The sequence below is a fragment of the Sorex fumeus genome, unplaced genomic scaffold, assembly GCF_029834395.1.
Source record: "Sorex fumeus unplaced genomic scaffold, SorFum_2.1 ptg000122l, whole genome shotgun sequence".
Classification (NCBI taxonomy): domain Eukaryota; kingdom Metazoa; phylum Chordata; class Mammalia; order Eulipotyphla; family Soricidae; genus Sorex; species Sorex fumeus.
In genome coordinates this window covers 22295696-22313378 of record NW_026606179.1, presented here as the reverse complement: position 1 = coordinate 22313378, position 17683 = coordinate 22295696, and the positions used below count along the sequence as shown (strand labels likewise).

At 48.3% G+C, this 17683-nt stretch overlaps 1 protein-coding gene across 6 annotated transcripts in view; it reads left to right on the top strand.

The window, feature by feature from the left end:
- GARRE1 (granule associated Rac and RHOG effector 1) overlaps nt 1-11354 on the top strand; it is a 72313-nt gene extending 60959 nt beyond the window's left edge. For all 6 annotated transcript variants that reach the window (XM_056135998.1, XM_056135997.1, XM_056135999.1 and 3 more), the window contains 4 exons: nt 3974-4139; nt 5256-5393; nt 8316-8394; nt 8769-11354. In XM_056135998.1, the coding sequence (XP_055991973.1) occupies nt 3974-4139; nt 5256-5393; nt 8316-8394; nt 8769-9065 (680 nt within the window). In that variant the 3' untranslated portion in view covers nt 9066-11354. The remainder of the gene's footprint in view (nt 1-3973; nt 4140-5255; nt 5394-8315; nt 8395-8768) is intronic.
- The last annotated feature ends 6329 nt before the right edge of the window (nt 11355-17683 follow it).

The following is a 17683-nucleotide window of genomic DNA, read 5'->3' as shown; positions in this document are numbered from 1 at the left end:
CAGAGTGCCTGGTTTGCAAGTGTGTGTCACAGGTTTGATCTCCAGTGCCACCACGTGGTAGAGTGCAATCTGGCAACTCTGCTTTTCTGGGACCCCAGTGCATTGCCTTGACAACCTGTGTACAACCCCTTAGTAAGTACCACACTTGTGTGTGATCCCTGGTCATGATCACAACAAAGGGAAGGAAAGAAATTGAAAAAAATGTTGTTTTATTTTGTTCTAGGGCTACACTGGGCATGCTCAGGGGTTACTCCTGGCTCTGCATCAAGGATTACTCCTAGGGGGCTCATATGGGATGCTAGTGATCAGTCCCAGGTCAGCTATGTGCAAGGCAGACGCTCTGTATTATTTCTCCAGTCCAAGGAAATATTTTTAAGTTTCTTTTTTGGGGGGAGGGGGTGGCAGTGGGCACACCTGGGAGTGCTCGGGAAACCATGTGGGATACCAGGAATCGAAACACAGTTGGCTGTATCAAGGCAAGTGCCTTGCCCACTATATTATTACTCCAGTACCCTCAGGCCCCAGGGAAAGATTTGTTGTTGTTGTTGTTGTTGTTGTTTGCTTTTTGGGTCACATCCAGCGATGCTCAGGGGTTACTCCTGGCTTTGCACTCAGGAGTTACTCCTGGCAGTGCTTGGGGGACCATATGGGATGCTGGGGATCGAACCCAGGTTGGCTGCGTGCAAAGAAAATGCCCTACCTGCTATACTATCAATCTGGCCTCCCAGGGAAAGGTGTTTTTTTTTTGGTTTTTTTTTTTTCTTTTTGGGTCACACCCAGCGGTGCACAGGGGTTACTCCTGGCTCTGCATTCAGGAATTACTCCTGGCAGTGCTCGGGGGACCATATGGGATGCTGGGAATCGGACCCAGGTTGGCCTCATGCAAGGCAAACGCCCTACCTGCTGTGCTATCACTCCAGCCCCCAGGGAAAGTATTTTGGTTGGGTTTTTTTTTTTTTCTTTTTGGGATCACACCCGGCAATGCTCAGGGGTTACTCCTGGCTTTGCTTTGCACTCAGGAATTACTCCTGGTGATGCTCAGGGGACCATATGAGATGCTGGGAATCGAACCAGGTCGGCCTCATACAAGGCAAATGCCCTACCCACTGTGCTATCACTCCAGCCCCCAGGGAAAGTATTTTTGGTTGTTTTCTTTTTTTCTTTTTGGGGTCACACCTGGCAATGCTCAGGGGTTACTCCTCGCTTTGCACTCAGGAATTAATCCTGGTGGTGCTCAGGGGACCATATGAGATGCTGGGAATCGAACCAGGGTCGGCCTCATACAAGGCAAATGCCCTACCCACTGTGCTATCACTCCAGCCCCCAGGGAAAGTATTTTTGGTTGTTTTCTTTTTTTCTTTTTGGGGTCACACCTGGCAATGCTCAGGGGTTACTCCTCGCTTTGCACTCAGGAATTAATCCCGGTGGTGCTCAGGGGACCATATGGGATGCTGGGAATCAAACCTGGGTCGGCTGCGTGCAGGGAAAATGCCCTACCCGTTGTGCTATCGCTCCAGCCCCTAAGGGAAATTTTTAAGTGAAAGTGTTTAATTATGTTTTTGTTGTTTGGGGTGGGATGCTCAGAGGTTATTCTTGGCTTTTAGCTCAAGAAAAATACATAGATACAGATATATTTCTCTATTATTAAAAAAAAAAAAGGCTTTCTGGCTCCTCAGTATCTATATCCTCAGTACGTATGGAAATATATGTGGTGCCAGGGGTTCAAGCAAGTCAGTCACATGCAAGGTAAGCTTCCTACCTTCTGTACTATCTCTGATACCCAAAATAATTGTTTTTATGTTTATTTTGTGCCATAGCCAGTGTTGCTTCGGGCTACTCTACAGGGGCTCCATGTTGGACTGGAGATTGAACCCAGGCTTCTAACATGCTAAACATGTGCTCAGCCCTTTAAAGCTGTCTCTCTGACAAAGGTTGGATCCCCAGCACTGTATATGGTCCCCTTGAGCCCCAATAGTGATCCCTGAGCACAGAGCCACAAGAAACCCTGAGCACCACTGTGTGTGGCTCTAAAACCTAAAAATAAACTTCTAGAAAGGATCTGGAGAAATAGTGCAGGGGTTAAGGTGCTTCCCTTGCATAACCAATCTGGTTTAATTAGCAGCTGCATATGGTCCCCAGGCACTGCCAGATGGAGCAAAAAAAAAAAAAAAAAAAGAAAACAAAAACTTCTGAAAATCGTGAGATTTCAGAAAATTTTGAGATTCCAAGCCACATGCTCTGGCCTGGCCTGGGTTCAGTACCCAGAATATCTGTTGGTTCTTGGAGCCCCACCAGGTGTGATTCTTCGGTGCGGAACCAGGAGAAAGGCCTTGAATGGGTATGGCCCCCTAAACAAACAGAGTGAATCTGGCAAGGTGTGCCTATGTAAGTAAGAGAGATATCTAGAGATGGGTTGTTTTTTCCCGCAAATTTAGCAAAAGGTACATCTAAGTGTAGGTACATTCCCATCACAAGGGGAGTCCTGTGAAGTGTTGTGAATAAGTGTAGCAAATAGTTACATCGATAAATGGGGTCAGGGAGAGAGCACAGTGGGCAAAGTGCTTGCCTTACACACAGCCAACTCAGATTTGATCCACAGCACCCCAAATGATCCCCTGAGCACTGCCAGGAACAATCCCTGAGCACAAAGCCCAAAGAGTAAGCCCTGAGCACAGCCAGGTTTGGGCCCAAATCCTGAAGGGGCGAACAATCACCACTGGGAGGTAAATATTCCCCAGCACCAACTTCCATATATTTCATTTTGGACCACATTAGATTGTGCTTGCAGGGCTACTCCGAGCTCAGTACTCAGGGCTCATTCCTGGTGACTCAGAGATGATGTGTGCCGGGGATAGAACGCAGGACTCAAGACTTGCAAAAAGGATGCTCTGTAGCCTTTTCATCCCTTTCCCAGGCCACAGAGTCAATTGGTAATGGAGGAAAAGGTCTTCTTGTGACTTCTGAGAATTCTTTCTAGGGCACTCATGTGCTTTTCCTTGCTCTTCATGGTGAGTGGATGAATGAGGGGCACAGGTAGGGCAAACAATCCTACCTTCTGAAAGAACAGACTCACCTGACTGCCACCACTGCCATATGCATAGCACCATTCTCCATTGGTGCTCAGAGTCTATAGTTTTTATTAGTCTTATAATGAAATTCAGAGTTTTAGCAGTGTTTGGCAGAATTTTGCTATCTTTGATTTTTTTTTGGCACCCAGACAATCATTCTCTATGGCTTTGGTTTTAAGGATCCTGCCAACTCTTCATTCTAAGGGTTCTGACTTTGATGCCTGTGGCATAGCTTCCTACAGACTCCACTGGAGGACTCTGTCTGTAAAACCCCTTTTTACATGTAAAGGAAGTACATAAAGGCAAGTGAGTCAGAGGGCCCCTCTTGGAGGCCAGTTGGAAGAGGCCCCCTCTAGCCATGCAGTCCTATGGCAGTGGTTGACAAACAAGCTCTGGTGTCCTTCCCGCTATGGAGTAAGGGGTGGTTTACTATCGCAGACCCCGAGACAGTGTTTACTCTTACTTTTACTGCCATCTCCAATGGTCTTCTGCTGCGTGCACTGCCCTCCCCAGCCTTACCATGCACTGTCCACTGTGTTTTCAGCTACCTCTGAGTATGTTCTGAAATGTTGTACTCCTGGACTCTCTTGCAATCATCAGACTGCATGAACAGATCTGTTCAATACCCAGGGTCACTGGTGGCCCTTGAGGAAGTGGCATCTGTTTTTTGTGTCTGCCTCTGTGCTCCCTTAGTTCTTCCCAGTTGTTCCTGCACACACTTCCAGGCAGACTCTGCCTGGAAGGCCACTGCATCACAGAGCCGGCAATTGCATGAAGCCGAGTCCTAGCAGTGCCTCGCCACTTCCCTTTTATCACATGTGACCAGCACAAATCTCAGAAGGAAAGGAATGAAACAAGAGGCCAAGCTGGCCCCAACCCAGAAATTCCTTTTTATCTTAACACAGTGGGTTCAGATCCAGAGTTTGCACGCTACGTTGCGGGAGTGAGCCAGGCAATGCAGCAGAAGAGACAAGTTCAGCATGGTCGCCGCCCAGGCAACCTCCGGGGCAATTGGCCTCCCATGGACGATGCCCATCGGACCTGGCCTTTCCCAGAGTTTTTCACAGAAGGGTAAGTGCTGGGTGTGACAGGAGGCTGGGTTTCGGGCGCGGGCATCCCCTTAGGGCCATTGTCTACCTGCTTCTCATCAGGCAGTTCAGTTCCCAGTTCCTATATGAGAGCAGTGTCACATGGCCACATCTTCAGGGAGTCAGTTGGTGACTGAAGAATGCTGAGTGGCCTGCTGTGTCCTTGAGGATAGATTGGTATAAATTGATGGTTTTAAAGATACTCTTCCTCTCTCTAAGCAAAGACTTTTTTTTTTACTTTTGTTGGTGTTTGGGCCACACCTAGCAGTATACAGGGGCTGCTCCTACCTCTGTCCTCATGGATAGCTCCCAGGAATGCTCAGAGACCATGGGAGACCATTCAGTACTGGGAATTGAACATGGTCTCCAGCATGCTGAACATGCACCCAACCTGCTGAGCTCACTTCCTGGTGTCCCCCTGGATTCTGTGAAACGGTGTTTGTGAAATAACAGGATCCAAAATACTGTCTACAAGCTGAGATGAAGATGGCTGTAGAACCCAGGTGACCGCTGTGACCTGGTGACCTGCAGGAAGCAAAGGGCCACTGGTGCAGGCACCAGTGTCATGAAGTAGTCTATGAATTTTTATCTCTAGCTGGGTTGAGTTTTTCTCACTTCTTACTGCTATACTACTACTACTACTACTATTTAAGATAAAGAGAAAACTTAAGAGCATCTCAGCTCTTTTCTGTGGATCCACACTTGGAAGTGCTGCAGGTGGAGGTTGCCCCTGGCATGCTCGGGGGACCGGGCAGGGCCAGGGATTGAATGTGGGCCTCCCTGCAAGCAGAACATGCTTGCATGCTTTCAGTCCGTTGTAACCCTTATTAGCTATGTTCTTCACCAAATAAAATTTCATGTTCAAACCATAGATTTCTGAAGAAGATAGATATTTGTATTTCTTCTGAGGAATGTGTATTACTTTTGTAATAAAGGAAAAGAAGTAGTGCTCAAATGCTTGTGAGAGATACGGGAGACCTTGGGTTGAATGACAAATGCAGTGTAAAAACCGCTTTTTGGGGGTGGCCTCAGGGCTGTCCCTTTGATGCCCAGGCTGGCTATAGCAGCCCTGGGACCTGCTTCTCTCTCTGACTTCCAGGGAGAGTCTGCACAGTGGCTGGTCGGGCACCCAGGGAGACTCAGCCAGCTCCAGTGATGAGACATCCTCTGCCAACGGGGACAGCTTATTCTCCATGTTTTCAGGACCCGACCTCGTAGCCGCTGTCAAGCAAAGAAGGTATGCAGAGATTTCTAAACCGAAGAAGACCGGTCGCACAAGTGTGAGCCCCTGGGGGAAGCGCAGGTGCACAGTCACTCTCAGTCGGGCTCCCATGAGGGACAGGGCCCTTTCCTACCCTCTTCCTGCAACCTCCTTGCTGCCTTCAAACTTGATGCCCAGAGGACTTACTATTAGATTGAACTTTTCCTGGCAAGGCCAGAAAGATGGTACAGCCTATAGGGCACTTGCCTTGCCTGCAGCTGTCCTAGGCTGGATCCTCAGATATCCCAAGCACCACCAGGAGTAATTTCTGAGCACAGAACCAAGAGTGAGCCCTGAGAGCACTACTGGCTGTGTCTCACCCAGACCCCCGCCTCCCCCCCAAAATACTAATAAACCCCCCAAACCAAAACAAGATTCTTGCTGAAGAAATGGTCTTATTCTAATGGAATTCAAAATGCCAGTGAGAAAGGCACAGGAGGGTTCTGGAGACAGGATCCTTGGCTGCTGCTCTGTACTGGGAGGAAACATCCCTTTTTGTGGGACAGGCAGTGCCAGGACTACCAGGTTCTGAGCAGAGCAGAGCAGAGGCCAGCTCTGCATCTCCAGAAGAGGGTGTGGCCCTCCGTGACCCAAAGATTTTTTGGCAAATAGAGAAGTGGCTAAAATCACCTCCGAATGAGGTGAAAAATGTGATGATAATGTGGGTGCAGATCTGAGATATTTGCAGAAGTGGTCCAAGAATTAAAATGGATCCTGACCTCAAAGAATTTGGTTAGAAGGAAGTGCAACACTCTGGTGGGCATGAGAAGCAGCTCCAGGAGGTGGCGGGAGGAGAGCCTCAGGGCCGGCCGCCTGGCTCAGCGCTGTCTGTGGGAAAGAAGCCCGGCTGCTCCCAGGCAGTGGGCGCCATTAGAGCACAGATTCCGAAAGTTATGGCCCCAGCACTCCCTTTTCGGGGGGGGGGGCTCTCTTCATCCCAGTGTTGTACCCAAGAGTATTACCACCCTCGCTCTTTTAAGCACTACACAGGGACTGTTCCATCCACGTCTGACTGACTGACTCTGTTGACAGAAAGGCAGAAGGGTACCAAGTCAAGGAGCACAGAGGCAGCGACAGGGATTGCTCATACCAGCTGGGTGCATTTTGCTAGCAGATCCGGATCCTAAGCCGCTCCTCCATGCGCTCTCTGATTTTCCCCTAGGGCTACCAAATAAAGACCGGGACTTAAGCAACACGATTTCTTTTCTTGAAGTTGGGAAGGCTAGAAGACTGAGGTCAGGGTGTCAACAGAGTCAGTCTGCAAAAAGCCGTCTTCCCCTGTAGCTGCACAGGGTCTGCCCTCCGTGTGCCTGTGTCTCAAGAGAGACCGGCTTTATTGAATAGAATCCATTGACATCATTCTGTCTTACTTTGTTGAATTGTTGCTGTGCCAGGAATTGAACCCATGGGCTCACATAAGTGAGGCATCTGTTCTGTGACAGCTTGTGTCTTAATTTTGTCTTAAGAGGGCACCAGCTTTATTGGATAGAGTTCATTGATATCATTGTATCTTTCTTGTTTTAAATTGTTGCTGTGCCAGGAATTGAACCCAAGACCTCATAAGTGAGGCATCTGTTCTGCCATGGAGTCATGGCATTTTGCCTTTAATTATTCCTTCTTTAAACATCTTATTTCTAAATCTAGTTACATTCCAAGATTCTGGGTGTTTGAATCAACATTAGGAATTGGTGGAAAAGGAAGGGCACAGTTCAGCCCATAACAACAACCACATAATGTAAATAATATTTTCTCCCCAGTTCACAGTTAAAGAAATAGAGGCCCAAAAATTAAACTTACTCTTTTCACATTGTAGCAGACACATTTTGTTCTTCCAGTTCCTCTGGAACTTAAATTCTACTCAAGGAATAACATTTTACACACATACTTTACATACACACATACACACACACACACACACACACACACACACACGCTGCCCCCCCAGCAGGTTAGATTGTTGGATTCGCTGCTATGGGCGTCAGGTTTCGGAGGAAAGGGGCCCAGTGGGGCACTAAGAAGGAGCAGAGACCAAGCATATAAGATTTCACTGTAGGAAGCCCCCAGAGGCTTTTTTTTTTATTAGTGAGACATCATGAGGTAGTTTTTTTGTTTTTTTTTTTTAATTTTTATTACCAGAAGCTCTTTTGCCCTCCCCCCCCCACCACCACCACCCATGAGACTGCTGCACATAGGAGCATGAAGAAGCTCTGCTCGGCTCTCATACTGCTAGCTTTTTTGCATTCCACATTTCCCACACATTTTTGCTCATGTGAGTAGTAATTAAGAACCTTTTGTGAGTTTGTTGATTTTTTTTTTCTTTTTTGGTTTGATTTTCGGATTTGGAGCCTGCACCTGGCAGTACTCAGCAGTTGCTCCCAGCTCTGCTCAGAAGTGACTCCCAGCATTATTTGGGGGGGCCCTGCAGAACTGGAGGTTGGATGCATGCACTCAGTCCACTGAGCCATCTCTCTGGCCTTGACTTTTGTTTTTATTTCTTTTTTTGTAAGGCACGTGCCTTACAGACATACTGTCTCTCCAGCTCCAGCCTTTGTTTTGAATTCACACCAGCACTGGTAGATTCCTAGTCCAGATAAAGCCATCAGCTCCTGTCTTCACATCTCTGCCTCCATCCCCATCCTGTCACAACTCAGGATGCACCATTCAGTATGGGTCCACACTACCTGCTACATGAAGTGAACCTTAAACCTAGAATTAGTAGCAAATACTGCAGAGCCAAGCAGGTGGGATGTCTCGGAGGAAGGTCGGGCAGCCAGTGGAACGACACCATGCAGATGCTGCAGTCCCCCGTGTGAGCTGCCACCAGTGACTGCAGCACCACTTCCTTCCTGGTTTCTCGGGAAACCAGGTCCTGCTGCATTGAGCTCTCTGTTCTTTCAGGAAGCACAGCAGTGGCGAGCAGGAGACCAGCACACTGCCCTCCCCACCTCTTCTTACCACAGAGGAAGACATGAACCAGGTACTGGGGGCCCTACACCAGCAAAGGGAGGCTGACCTCCTGGGGTAGAGATCCTGAGCAATAGCTCAAATCGTAAGTTCCAAGAAAGCCTCGAAACCCCTTGTTCTCCATGATTCTGTGGAAAGAATTTCGACATGTTAGCTCACTGGAGATTCTCTTCAATGGCACTGGCTGTATGTGGGCAGTGTCTGCTGTCTTGGGCAGTGAAGCTCCAGGACATGAGTATTATTTCAAGGAACTGTTGGTTATTGCTGCCTCAGGACTGTGGGGAGCGGGAAGGGCGCACCGTCACCCTTGGGAGGGGTGGATCTGGGGAGGTGGGGAAAAAGTTGAGATTGCCAGAAATCCACTAAGAACCCTCTTCTGTTTCTCAGGATAACAAAACCAAAACGTGGCCACCCAAGGCACCCTGGCAACACCCTTCCCCGCTGCCCAGCCCCAGCACACCCCTCTATGCAGTCGCCAGCCCGGGCAGCCAGTGGAACGACACCATGCAGATGTTACAGTCCCCCGTGTGGGCTGCCACCAGCGACTGCAGCGCCACCTCCTTCACCTACATGCAGACGCCCCCGCAGCCTCCACCCCCGCCAACACACAAGGCAGCACCCAAGGGCTTCAAGGCCTTCCCGGGAAAGGCTGAGCGTAGGCCTGCCTATTTGCCCCAGTACTGACCCAGGGCCTGCCTGCCCAGACCTTTTGGGGCCAGTGTTAACACACCAGAGCTGACACCAGCCTCCCAAAGGACCAGTGCATCCCTGTCCTGGGTAGGGATGCTCCGAACGGGGGTGGTTGGCAGCTCCACGCCTTTAAGGCCTGGCTTCTCAAACCTAGAAGGCATCCTTGGGGGACAGGCTTCTGACCCTCCTTAGGGGATGCTGTGGGTCTTCGAGCCAAGGAGGCACCTACAGTGATGCTGAAGCAGGTGACCCACAGCCCCACTCAGAAATGGGCTTTTCTGTGTGCAGTCCCACCGGGTGAGCAAAACTGACTGTTCTCTGTTCCCTGCCTCCTCCCCCACAGCACCAGTCATTGTACTGTATGGCTGGTTTCAGAGGTTTTGAGTTAAAACACCTCCTGCCTAAAATGGATTGAATATCTTAAGATGACAGATACAGTGGCTGGAAGTCTTCTCAACACTATATCAAGTGAACACAAAATGGGCGAAGCCTGGACTTTTGTGAGCAGAAGCAATCACCGATATTTCCCGAGCATAGGCTACCCCTCACCATCCAGCCTCACTCAGGGGGTGCCCCATTTGCCAGCTTTACAAGAACAGAATTGTAGAGCTGATGTCGGAGACATATTCCTGGTGGGGCACGGGATGAGCCAGTGGGCTGCAGTCCATGTCCTGGATGGAGCTGCACCTGCCACCCTCCAGGCCTGCCACACGTGGCCACAGGCATCCAAGCCGCCTCAAAACGTGGGCGGTGTGGTCAGGGATTACACAGACAGACCTGCACTTGAAACTACAGTAACATTTGTGAGCTGGCTCAAGACAAGAAAGCAGTTGCGATGCAGATAGGGATTAGTCCTTAAAAAAAAAAAAGACAAAAAAACACCTTGTTTTGAGTTAACATGTGCCATTAATTAACATCCTGTGGATTTAGGAATATCCCAACCAGTCCCAGCCGAGTGGATCCAGAAGAATTGAATGGTGCTTAAATTGAGAAATAATAATAGATATATCTATATAGAATAGGCATCCCACTGTACATTAATTGAGGTTACAAAAGTTCTTTATATAAAACTTATTTAAATTTTTCATATTTCATCTTTGAAAAAGTCTAATTGAGAAGAATCCATAATATTTTCTGGTATGAAAGTTTTACAGTATTAATATTTTTTTTATATTTTCTTAAATCATTAAACCATTTTAATATATGTTAACTACTAATAAATGGTTTATTCTTTCTAACTCCATATAAGCTTTTCCAGCAAAGATTGTAATAACACATTTATGTTCTCATTTTTCTACAGATATAAGTAAATTTATATTTAAAAATACCAAAAAGAATATGTATATGTATGTATATACATATATATATTTATATATACACACACACACACACTAATGATAGAGGACCCGTAGGGTGTCTGAGCCCAGCCATCTGAATCCTCAGTACTGTTGCCAGGTTGTTTCCAGGCCTCAGGTGTTGTCCTTTGTGCTGTGTGGGGATGCCATTGCTGCCTGACTGTGCGATCCTCTCACCCTGGGTTCTGAACATTCGCCTCACCATGTTTACAAGAGAACTGTTTTGTACATAGACGTTTTCAGGCACGTGCTTTGCACCGACCCTGCGTGGCTCTTGTCCGTGCTCGCTGTCACTGTGTGTGCACTAATTTCTTTGTTGCTGTTGTGTGTGACTGTTTTACTTGTAAAAAAAAAAAAGTTTTCTATTTCCCTCAGTAATGTGTCCACAGGTCCTGGTATTCCGAGTTTTCTGAACTGATGTACCTTTGTTTTAATAGTGCCTCCTCAAAGACCTAACCCTGGACCGAGGTCAGCCCTTGATACCCCAGTGCAGGTGACATTGACCTTGCTATTTGTCATTTTCCGGTCTGTTTTTCTCTATGAAGACATTTTGTAATTGCATCTCCCTGGGTTGTGAGACTGTGATGCTCTTTGTGTGGTCCCCTTGTAGGTGCTGTGTTCTCAGCACCACCTCGCTCTGAACACTGGTAATTCCAGGTGCTGCGCTTGGCAGAGCAATCTTGCCAAAGCGCGCGTGAGTGTGTGTGTGTGCACGTGTGTCTGAGTGTGTGTGTGTGTGTGTGTGTGTGTGTGTGTGTGTGTCCTTTGCATGGTCGGGCACGGCAGCCTTGCTCGGGCATCAGCAGGACGTTGTGTGTATAGTTAATGCTTCCAAACTGGAACTCTACATTTTGTATCTTTCTTTTAAAGCTCCTATAAGTAATATAACTATTGGCTTTATTAAAAAATACACATTTAATATCTTGTATCTCTGTTTAAAATGATCTGCTGCAGATACCATGTTAGAAACCCTGGTTGATTCATTCATTACTCTGAAAAGTTGGTCCCAAGGTAGTTCTTATGTCGGCCTGTCCTCTTAGTGTTAAACTTAGCGCTGAATTCTTAGCGCTGAATTCTTGGAGGAGGGCATGAGGAGCAGTGTTTGGGAAAATACAATGATCTGGGCTGAGAGAACAGAAAGTAGAAAACCTACCAAACCTCCTGTTGACTTCCTGAAAGCCAAGACTGGAAGAGGCATCTGCATGCAGAGCTCAGCTGGAAGGATGCAGGCTCTCATCAGCTCTCAACAGAACGTGTTCAGCCAGCACCCTTCACCAGCCAAGCACGGGCACTGAACTGCTCAGCCATCCTGCCCAAGGAGGAAATGGGGACCACAAAAGGGGTGAGGGGAGCTGAAATGGGGACCACAGAGGACGAGGGAGGAGTTGGAGCAGGCAGGGTGCTGGCCTTGCATGCAGCTGATCCAGACACCACATATATCCCCAGATCCCCTCCAGGAGTAATCCCTAAACCCTGACAGGTATAGGGGGGGAAAAAAAGAGGCTGGATTATTGGGGAATTTCAACTCATTTTAATTTAGATCACAGCTACACTTCACTGGAATTTTTTCCCCCCATAAACTTACAGAATAGTCTATGTGAAGAGTAAGGAAAAGACTTAAAGCATTGTCGTTAGACCAGGTATCCCAGACATCAACATCACTATGCCGAGCACCACTGAGTATTTCCCACCCTCCCATCTGCCCCCCCTCAAAAAAAAAAAACAGTGTACATGAACATTATCACCTACCAGTATCCATTCCGTCCAGGCTTTCAGCTGAGATACCCAGGAATTGTGCTTGGGGCAAAGGTCCAGAGTTTTCCAAGTACACCGCAGGACAAAGCTAATTATAGGAAGGTAAAGGTAAAGGTAAAGGCCCTCCCGTTGATCGTCGATTTGCTCGAGCGGGCCCAGTAACGTCTCCATTGGAGACTTTGTTGTTACTGTGTCTGGCATATCGAATACTCTCGGTAGCTTGCCGGGCTCTCCGAGAGGGGCGGAGGAATCGAACTCGGGTCGGCCATGTTGGCCGCTTGTAAGGCGAACACCCTACCCGCTGTGCTATCGCTCCAGCCAATTATAGGAAGACTACATAAATATTCTAAGATACACAGTAGAAAGTTTTTAAAATGCTATCTAAGGAAACAATGTTCCTGTTTAATAGAAGTACCCAGTACTGTTCACCAATTTGGGGGGGCCTGGGTGGGCGGGAAAGGGAGATTGGGCCACACCTATATTCAGGGAACTATATGTGGTACCTGAACTTGGCCACATGAAAGGTAAGCACCTTACCTCCTATTCTCTCTATCCAGCCTGTCTTGTGAGTTTTAGCCATGGTAGGGATAAAAGTATTGCCACACTAGGTGCATGCTAGCTGACGGCAGGCCGGGGAGAGGGGTGGTGGTCAAGCAGAACAGGTGTTCTACATGAACCCCAAGAGCTCCTTGGAAGTACTTGGCCCAACTGAGAAATCATGGTACTGAAGTCTCTGTACACTTTTCTCACTTCGGATCTCCTGGGAGAATGGTATGGCTGAGACTCATGCTGGCCATTAGAGAGACTGGCCCTCCATCTACCATGCAGTCGCTGTGACCTGTGGGGAACAAGGGAAAAAACAGCCAGTTCCTCAACTGCCAAAAAAAAAAAAATATATCCCACTTTTGTACAAGCACACGTGCCTATGAATCTAGCTGCCAGCAGTAACAGCTGAGATGCCCTCAGGGAGGCGTGGGCCTGGGCCGCTGTGGCTTATACCACTGTGTGGTTTATAAACTGTTGTGGCTTATCCTGGCTATGGCTTATTCTCCAACTGAGCGAGTGAGGAGGAAGAAATGTTTCTGGAACATCGTTTCTGTTCACAGTGTTGGTTGGTGGACCCTGCCCAGTGAGGCTCAGCAGTTACTCCCAGCTCTGCTTAGGGGTCATTTGTGGAGGTGCTCCAGAGACCCTGCGGTGCTGGACATTGGTACAAGCTTCCTGTGTACCAAACAAGTGCAGTGTTGAGCTCTCCTGACCCAGAAGTAAAATTTCCACCTCTGCACTTATTAATGTCAATGCACACAGGGGAAAGCCCTTGCTAGAAGTTAGGCCTGCAAAAGTTAACAATCTCTGCCCTTAAAAGTTGTCTTCAGGATGGGGCCAGGGGAGATAGTATAGCAGGTTTGAACCCCAGATCCACATATAGTTCTCTGAGCCCTGCCAAGAGTAAGCCCTAAGCACCGTTGGCCCCGGTCAAAGGGGGAAAGAATAACAGCATTCAAATTCTTGGCAGACACCCTAGAAGCCACTCCTGGGCCTTGTTCCTTGGCCCTTGTTATTACCAACCCTGTCCTCACCTAGCCCTGGCCTCAACTTCCCCTACCACTGCCACCGGCCCAGTGCCCACCTGCCTTTTGAGTGCTTGGCTGTTCCCTTTGAGGCTCATATCTACACCCAGAGACCAGAGCCTCTACCAACTTTGTCTTCCATTAAACTCTTAGCACTCCCCAGATTCCTGTATTTGTCACTCTCACTAGAATGTGAGGAGCAAGTGACAAAATGGGGGTAGGGAAATTATTAGGCAACTACTAGCAGAAAAATAGAACTAAACTTAAGATCAGTCACGTGTGGCACCAAAAATAATTGTTTTACAAACTGCAAGGAGAATTAGTCACCATGGGTAGTAGGACTGTATTCCCCTTGAACAAACACAGGTTTTTTTTATTGTAGAAACCCACACCTATTTGTGGTAAAGGCATTAAATATATATGACAGGGGCCGGCGCGATAGTACAGCGGGTAGAGCATTCTTGCACGCAGCCAACCTGGGTTCAATCCCAGTCATCCCACACGGTCCCCCAGCACCGACAGGTGTGATTTCTAAGTGCAGAACCAGGAGTAACCTCTGAACGTTGCTGGATGCAGCCCAAAGAACAAAAACAAAAATATTTAATTAAAATTAAAAGTATAGGGGCTGGAGCAATAGCACAGCGGTTAGGGCGTTTGCCTTGCACACGACCGGCCCGGGTTTGATTCCCAGCAGCCCATATGGTCCCCTGAGCACCGCCAGGAGTAATTCCTGAGTGCATGAACCAGGAGTAACCCCTGTGCATCGTCGGGGGTGACCCAAAAAAGCAAAAAAATAAAAAGTATATGTAACATTTAATATATATATTAATATATTTACTATTAAGTGTATTTCTGTATAACAATACATAAGTTTAATAATTAATTATGTATATTTATAATCAATGGTTTCGCAGGGAAAGCAGGCCCACACCCAGAACTAATCACGCTGCCCAGTGGCCGCGGCAGCGCCGGCCTCCGCACCACTCCGCCCTGGCCCTCCCCCGAGCATGCGCACACGCGCACACGCGTCCATTCGGGACGTGCCGCGGGAGCCGTGAGCAGGTTCCTCTCCGCGCTCCCGACGCGCCGCGGGGACGTGCGCGCGCGCGGCCGCCCCACCCTCCCGGCCGCGCCCTCCCCGCGCAGATCCCGCCTAGCCGGCGGTGGCGCACACGCGCACCGCCCCTCGTGCGCCACCGCCCCTCGGGAGTGGGGTGCCCTGAGGTGCTGGCGACCAGATTCCAGAGTTGCAGGAGGTGCGGTCTCCTGTACCTCGCACAGTCACCGTGATTCAGCATCCCCGATGGGCGCTCCTACCTGCGACTGTGGCTCAGAAATATCCTTGGGCAGATTGGACCCGCCCAGCAGACCCCAGAGTTGTCGCAGGTCCCCCATCCCCTTCTCTCCCGCTATTCCTCCACCTTTACGCCTCTGATTTCCGGATCCTGCAAAACTCCAGGTGAAGTCGCAGTTTCCCCCTTGCCAGCGAGAGAAAGACACGGTTCCCTCTCTCCAGATATTCCATCTCTTTCCCCATCAACCTGACACACGTTCCACCCCTAAGGTTCTGTCTCAGCATTCCGGGCGTTTCCCAGGATCATAAGCTCTGCCCTGAAGTCTAGGCTGAGGGGAAAACTAAGATAAAGGGCAATTAGGCCTGGCAGGTCTGTTTCACCTTGCCAGTGAAAAAGGAAGCCACAGTTTCCTCTTGCCACCTTCCTCCCACTGACCCGACACACATTTCATTCCCAAAGTCCTGCCCCAGCATTCCTAGAGATTTCCGGAACCAGGAAACTCTGACCTGGAACGTAGGCTGACGAGAAGACTAAGATAAGGGGCAAGAATGCCCAGAGAGATTTAGACCAGCTAGACATCGCTGTGGTTTTCCAGCTTCTTTTCTAAATACTTGCCAACCAATAAAGAAGGCAAAACCACCAGAAAACTCCCTTACCTTAACTTAGTCCTGTACTAAATTGCTCCCCTTTTGGAGGGCTTTGTTTCTTTTCTCTTCTACGTTCAAATAAACTTTTCTACTTTCCAACTCTGAGTCTGAGCATGTTTATTACTCTATTTTCATTCTTGAAAATACTGAAGAACCTGGGAATTGTGAACCCAGAGATCTGTCACCACTGTTTTTGCCTCACCTGCACCACAGACTCCATTAAGTCTTTTTTTTTTTTTCTTTTTGGGTCACACCTGGAGATGCTCAGGCTTATTCCTGGCTCATGCACTCAGGAATCACTCTTGGCGGTGCTCGGGGGACCATATGGGATGCTGGGAATTGGACCTGTATCAGCCATGTTGGCTGCGTGCAAGGCAAACACCCTACCGGCTGTGCTATCGCTCCAGCCCCAGACTCCATTAAGTCTTAAGTGAAGAACTCAAAACCAAAATGCCTCACCTGTAGAACTCTCAGTTGTCTTTGCTGTGTTAAGCCCCTAACATTTCTCTCATCCTCTTTTCTCGCCTTGTTGATTAAATCATTGACACTATTTTCCTAGAACAATGTATCGTAACCCTGTTAAAATGTAAACCAAATACAATCAAAACTGAGATTGTTCCCCTCCGGTTCCAACCCAGTTCTTAGGAAATGGCTGTGGTGTCTGTGGTACCCAAACCATGGACGAGAGAAGGGGACAGCTCTCAAGAACTCATAAAGTCTGGCAAAGCTGAAACCTCTGATCATGACACACCAGCTTGATCACTAATGGGGTCAGAACCAACTTTGCCCAAGGGATCCGAATCTTGAGTTTGAGATCTTGCTGTGTCCCTTGCCTTTGTTTGCTGTAGCAAATAAACATTTCCCTTTTCCCCCAAAAAACTTCTGTTCTGGCTGGAGAGATATTACAGGGATTAAAGCATTTGCCTTGCATGCCTCAGTGGCATCACTCCTAGCACCTCTGAGTGTGCAACCCCACCCCCCAAAATAAAACCCGTGTTCCCATGATTAACTTTAGGGAACAAGGTGCAGGAAATCTGGCATCAATCCGAGGCTCAGTAAAAGCTAGTTTCACAAATACTTGGTAAAAGGCAGATTGGTTTCCCTAGACTGCACTAGACTCTAAAACTAAATCCTCATAGCTGGTGTCCCTCTTCCACTCCCCCTCCCCACCTCCACACTGTGGGGTCCCTTCTCCAATCCCTCAATCCCTTCTTCCACTTCAGACCATCTGAAGTCACCGAAAGATGCCCTACCCTGAACTGTGGTCAGTCAGTTCCTTCCACTTCTAGCTCTAGCCTGGTGCCCACTTGGTCTAGCCTGGGCTCTGCCGCCCCCAGTGTCCTCTTATTCTGTACTCTATCCAGTTTGCAGACAGCGCTGTGCTTCTCCGCTGTGGAGAGAATGGTAGAAAGCACACTGACACTTTTCTCAGTATGACAGATTACCTTGCTTTGCTATTTCCCAAGTCCTGGATCCCAGTCCAGTTACTGAGGTTTGATCTGCGAGGATGCCCTCACATTTGTGACTGATCACATCTCATACTGCATCCTTTCTCAGAGGTTTCCACCCTGTGTTCTTCAAACGCTGTTTTTTGGGTCAGAAGAATTCTGGGGTTAGTCAGCGGCTGGAGCTGCCTGCCTTTGGAATGGCTGCTCCCTTCCTTTTTTTTTTTAATTTGCTTTTATTTTTATTTTATTTTATTTTATTTTATTTTTGGGTCACACCCAGCGATGAACAGGGGTTACTCCTGGCCCATACACTCAGGAATTACTCCTGGCGGTGCTCGGGGGACCATATGGGATGCTGGGAATTGAACCCAGGTTAGCCATGTGCAAGGCAAACACCCTACCCGCTGTGCTATCGCTCCAACCCCGCTGCTCCCTTCCTTTTGAGATGCCCACTTCTTTGCCATTTATTTGTAAAATTCAACCTCATAAATGAGCATCAATGTCCTAGATGCCTAGTTGATGTACAACAGAACTGGAGTGA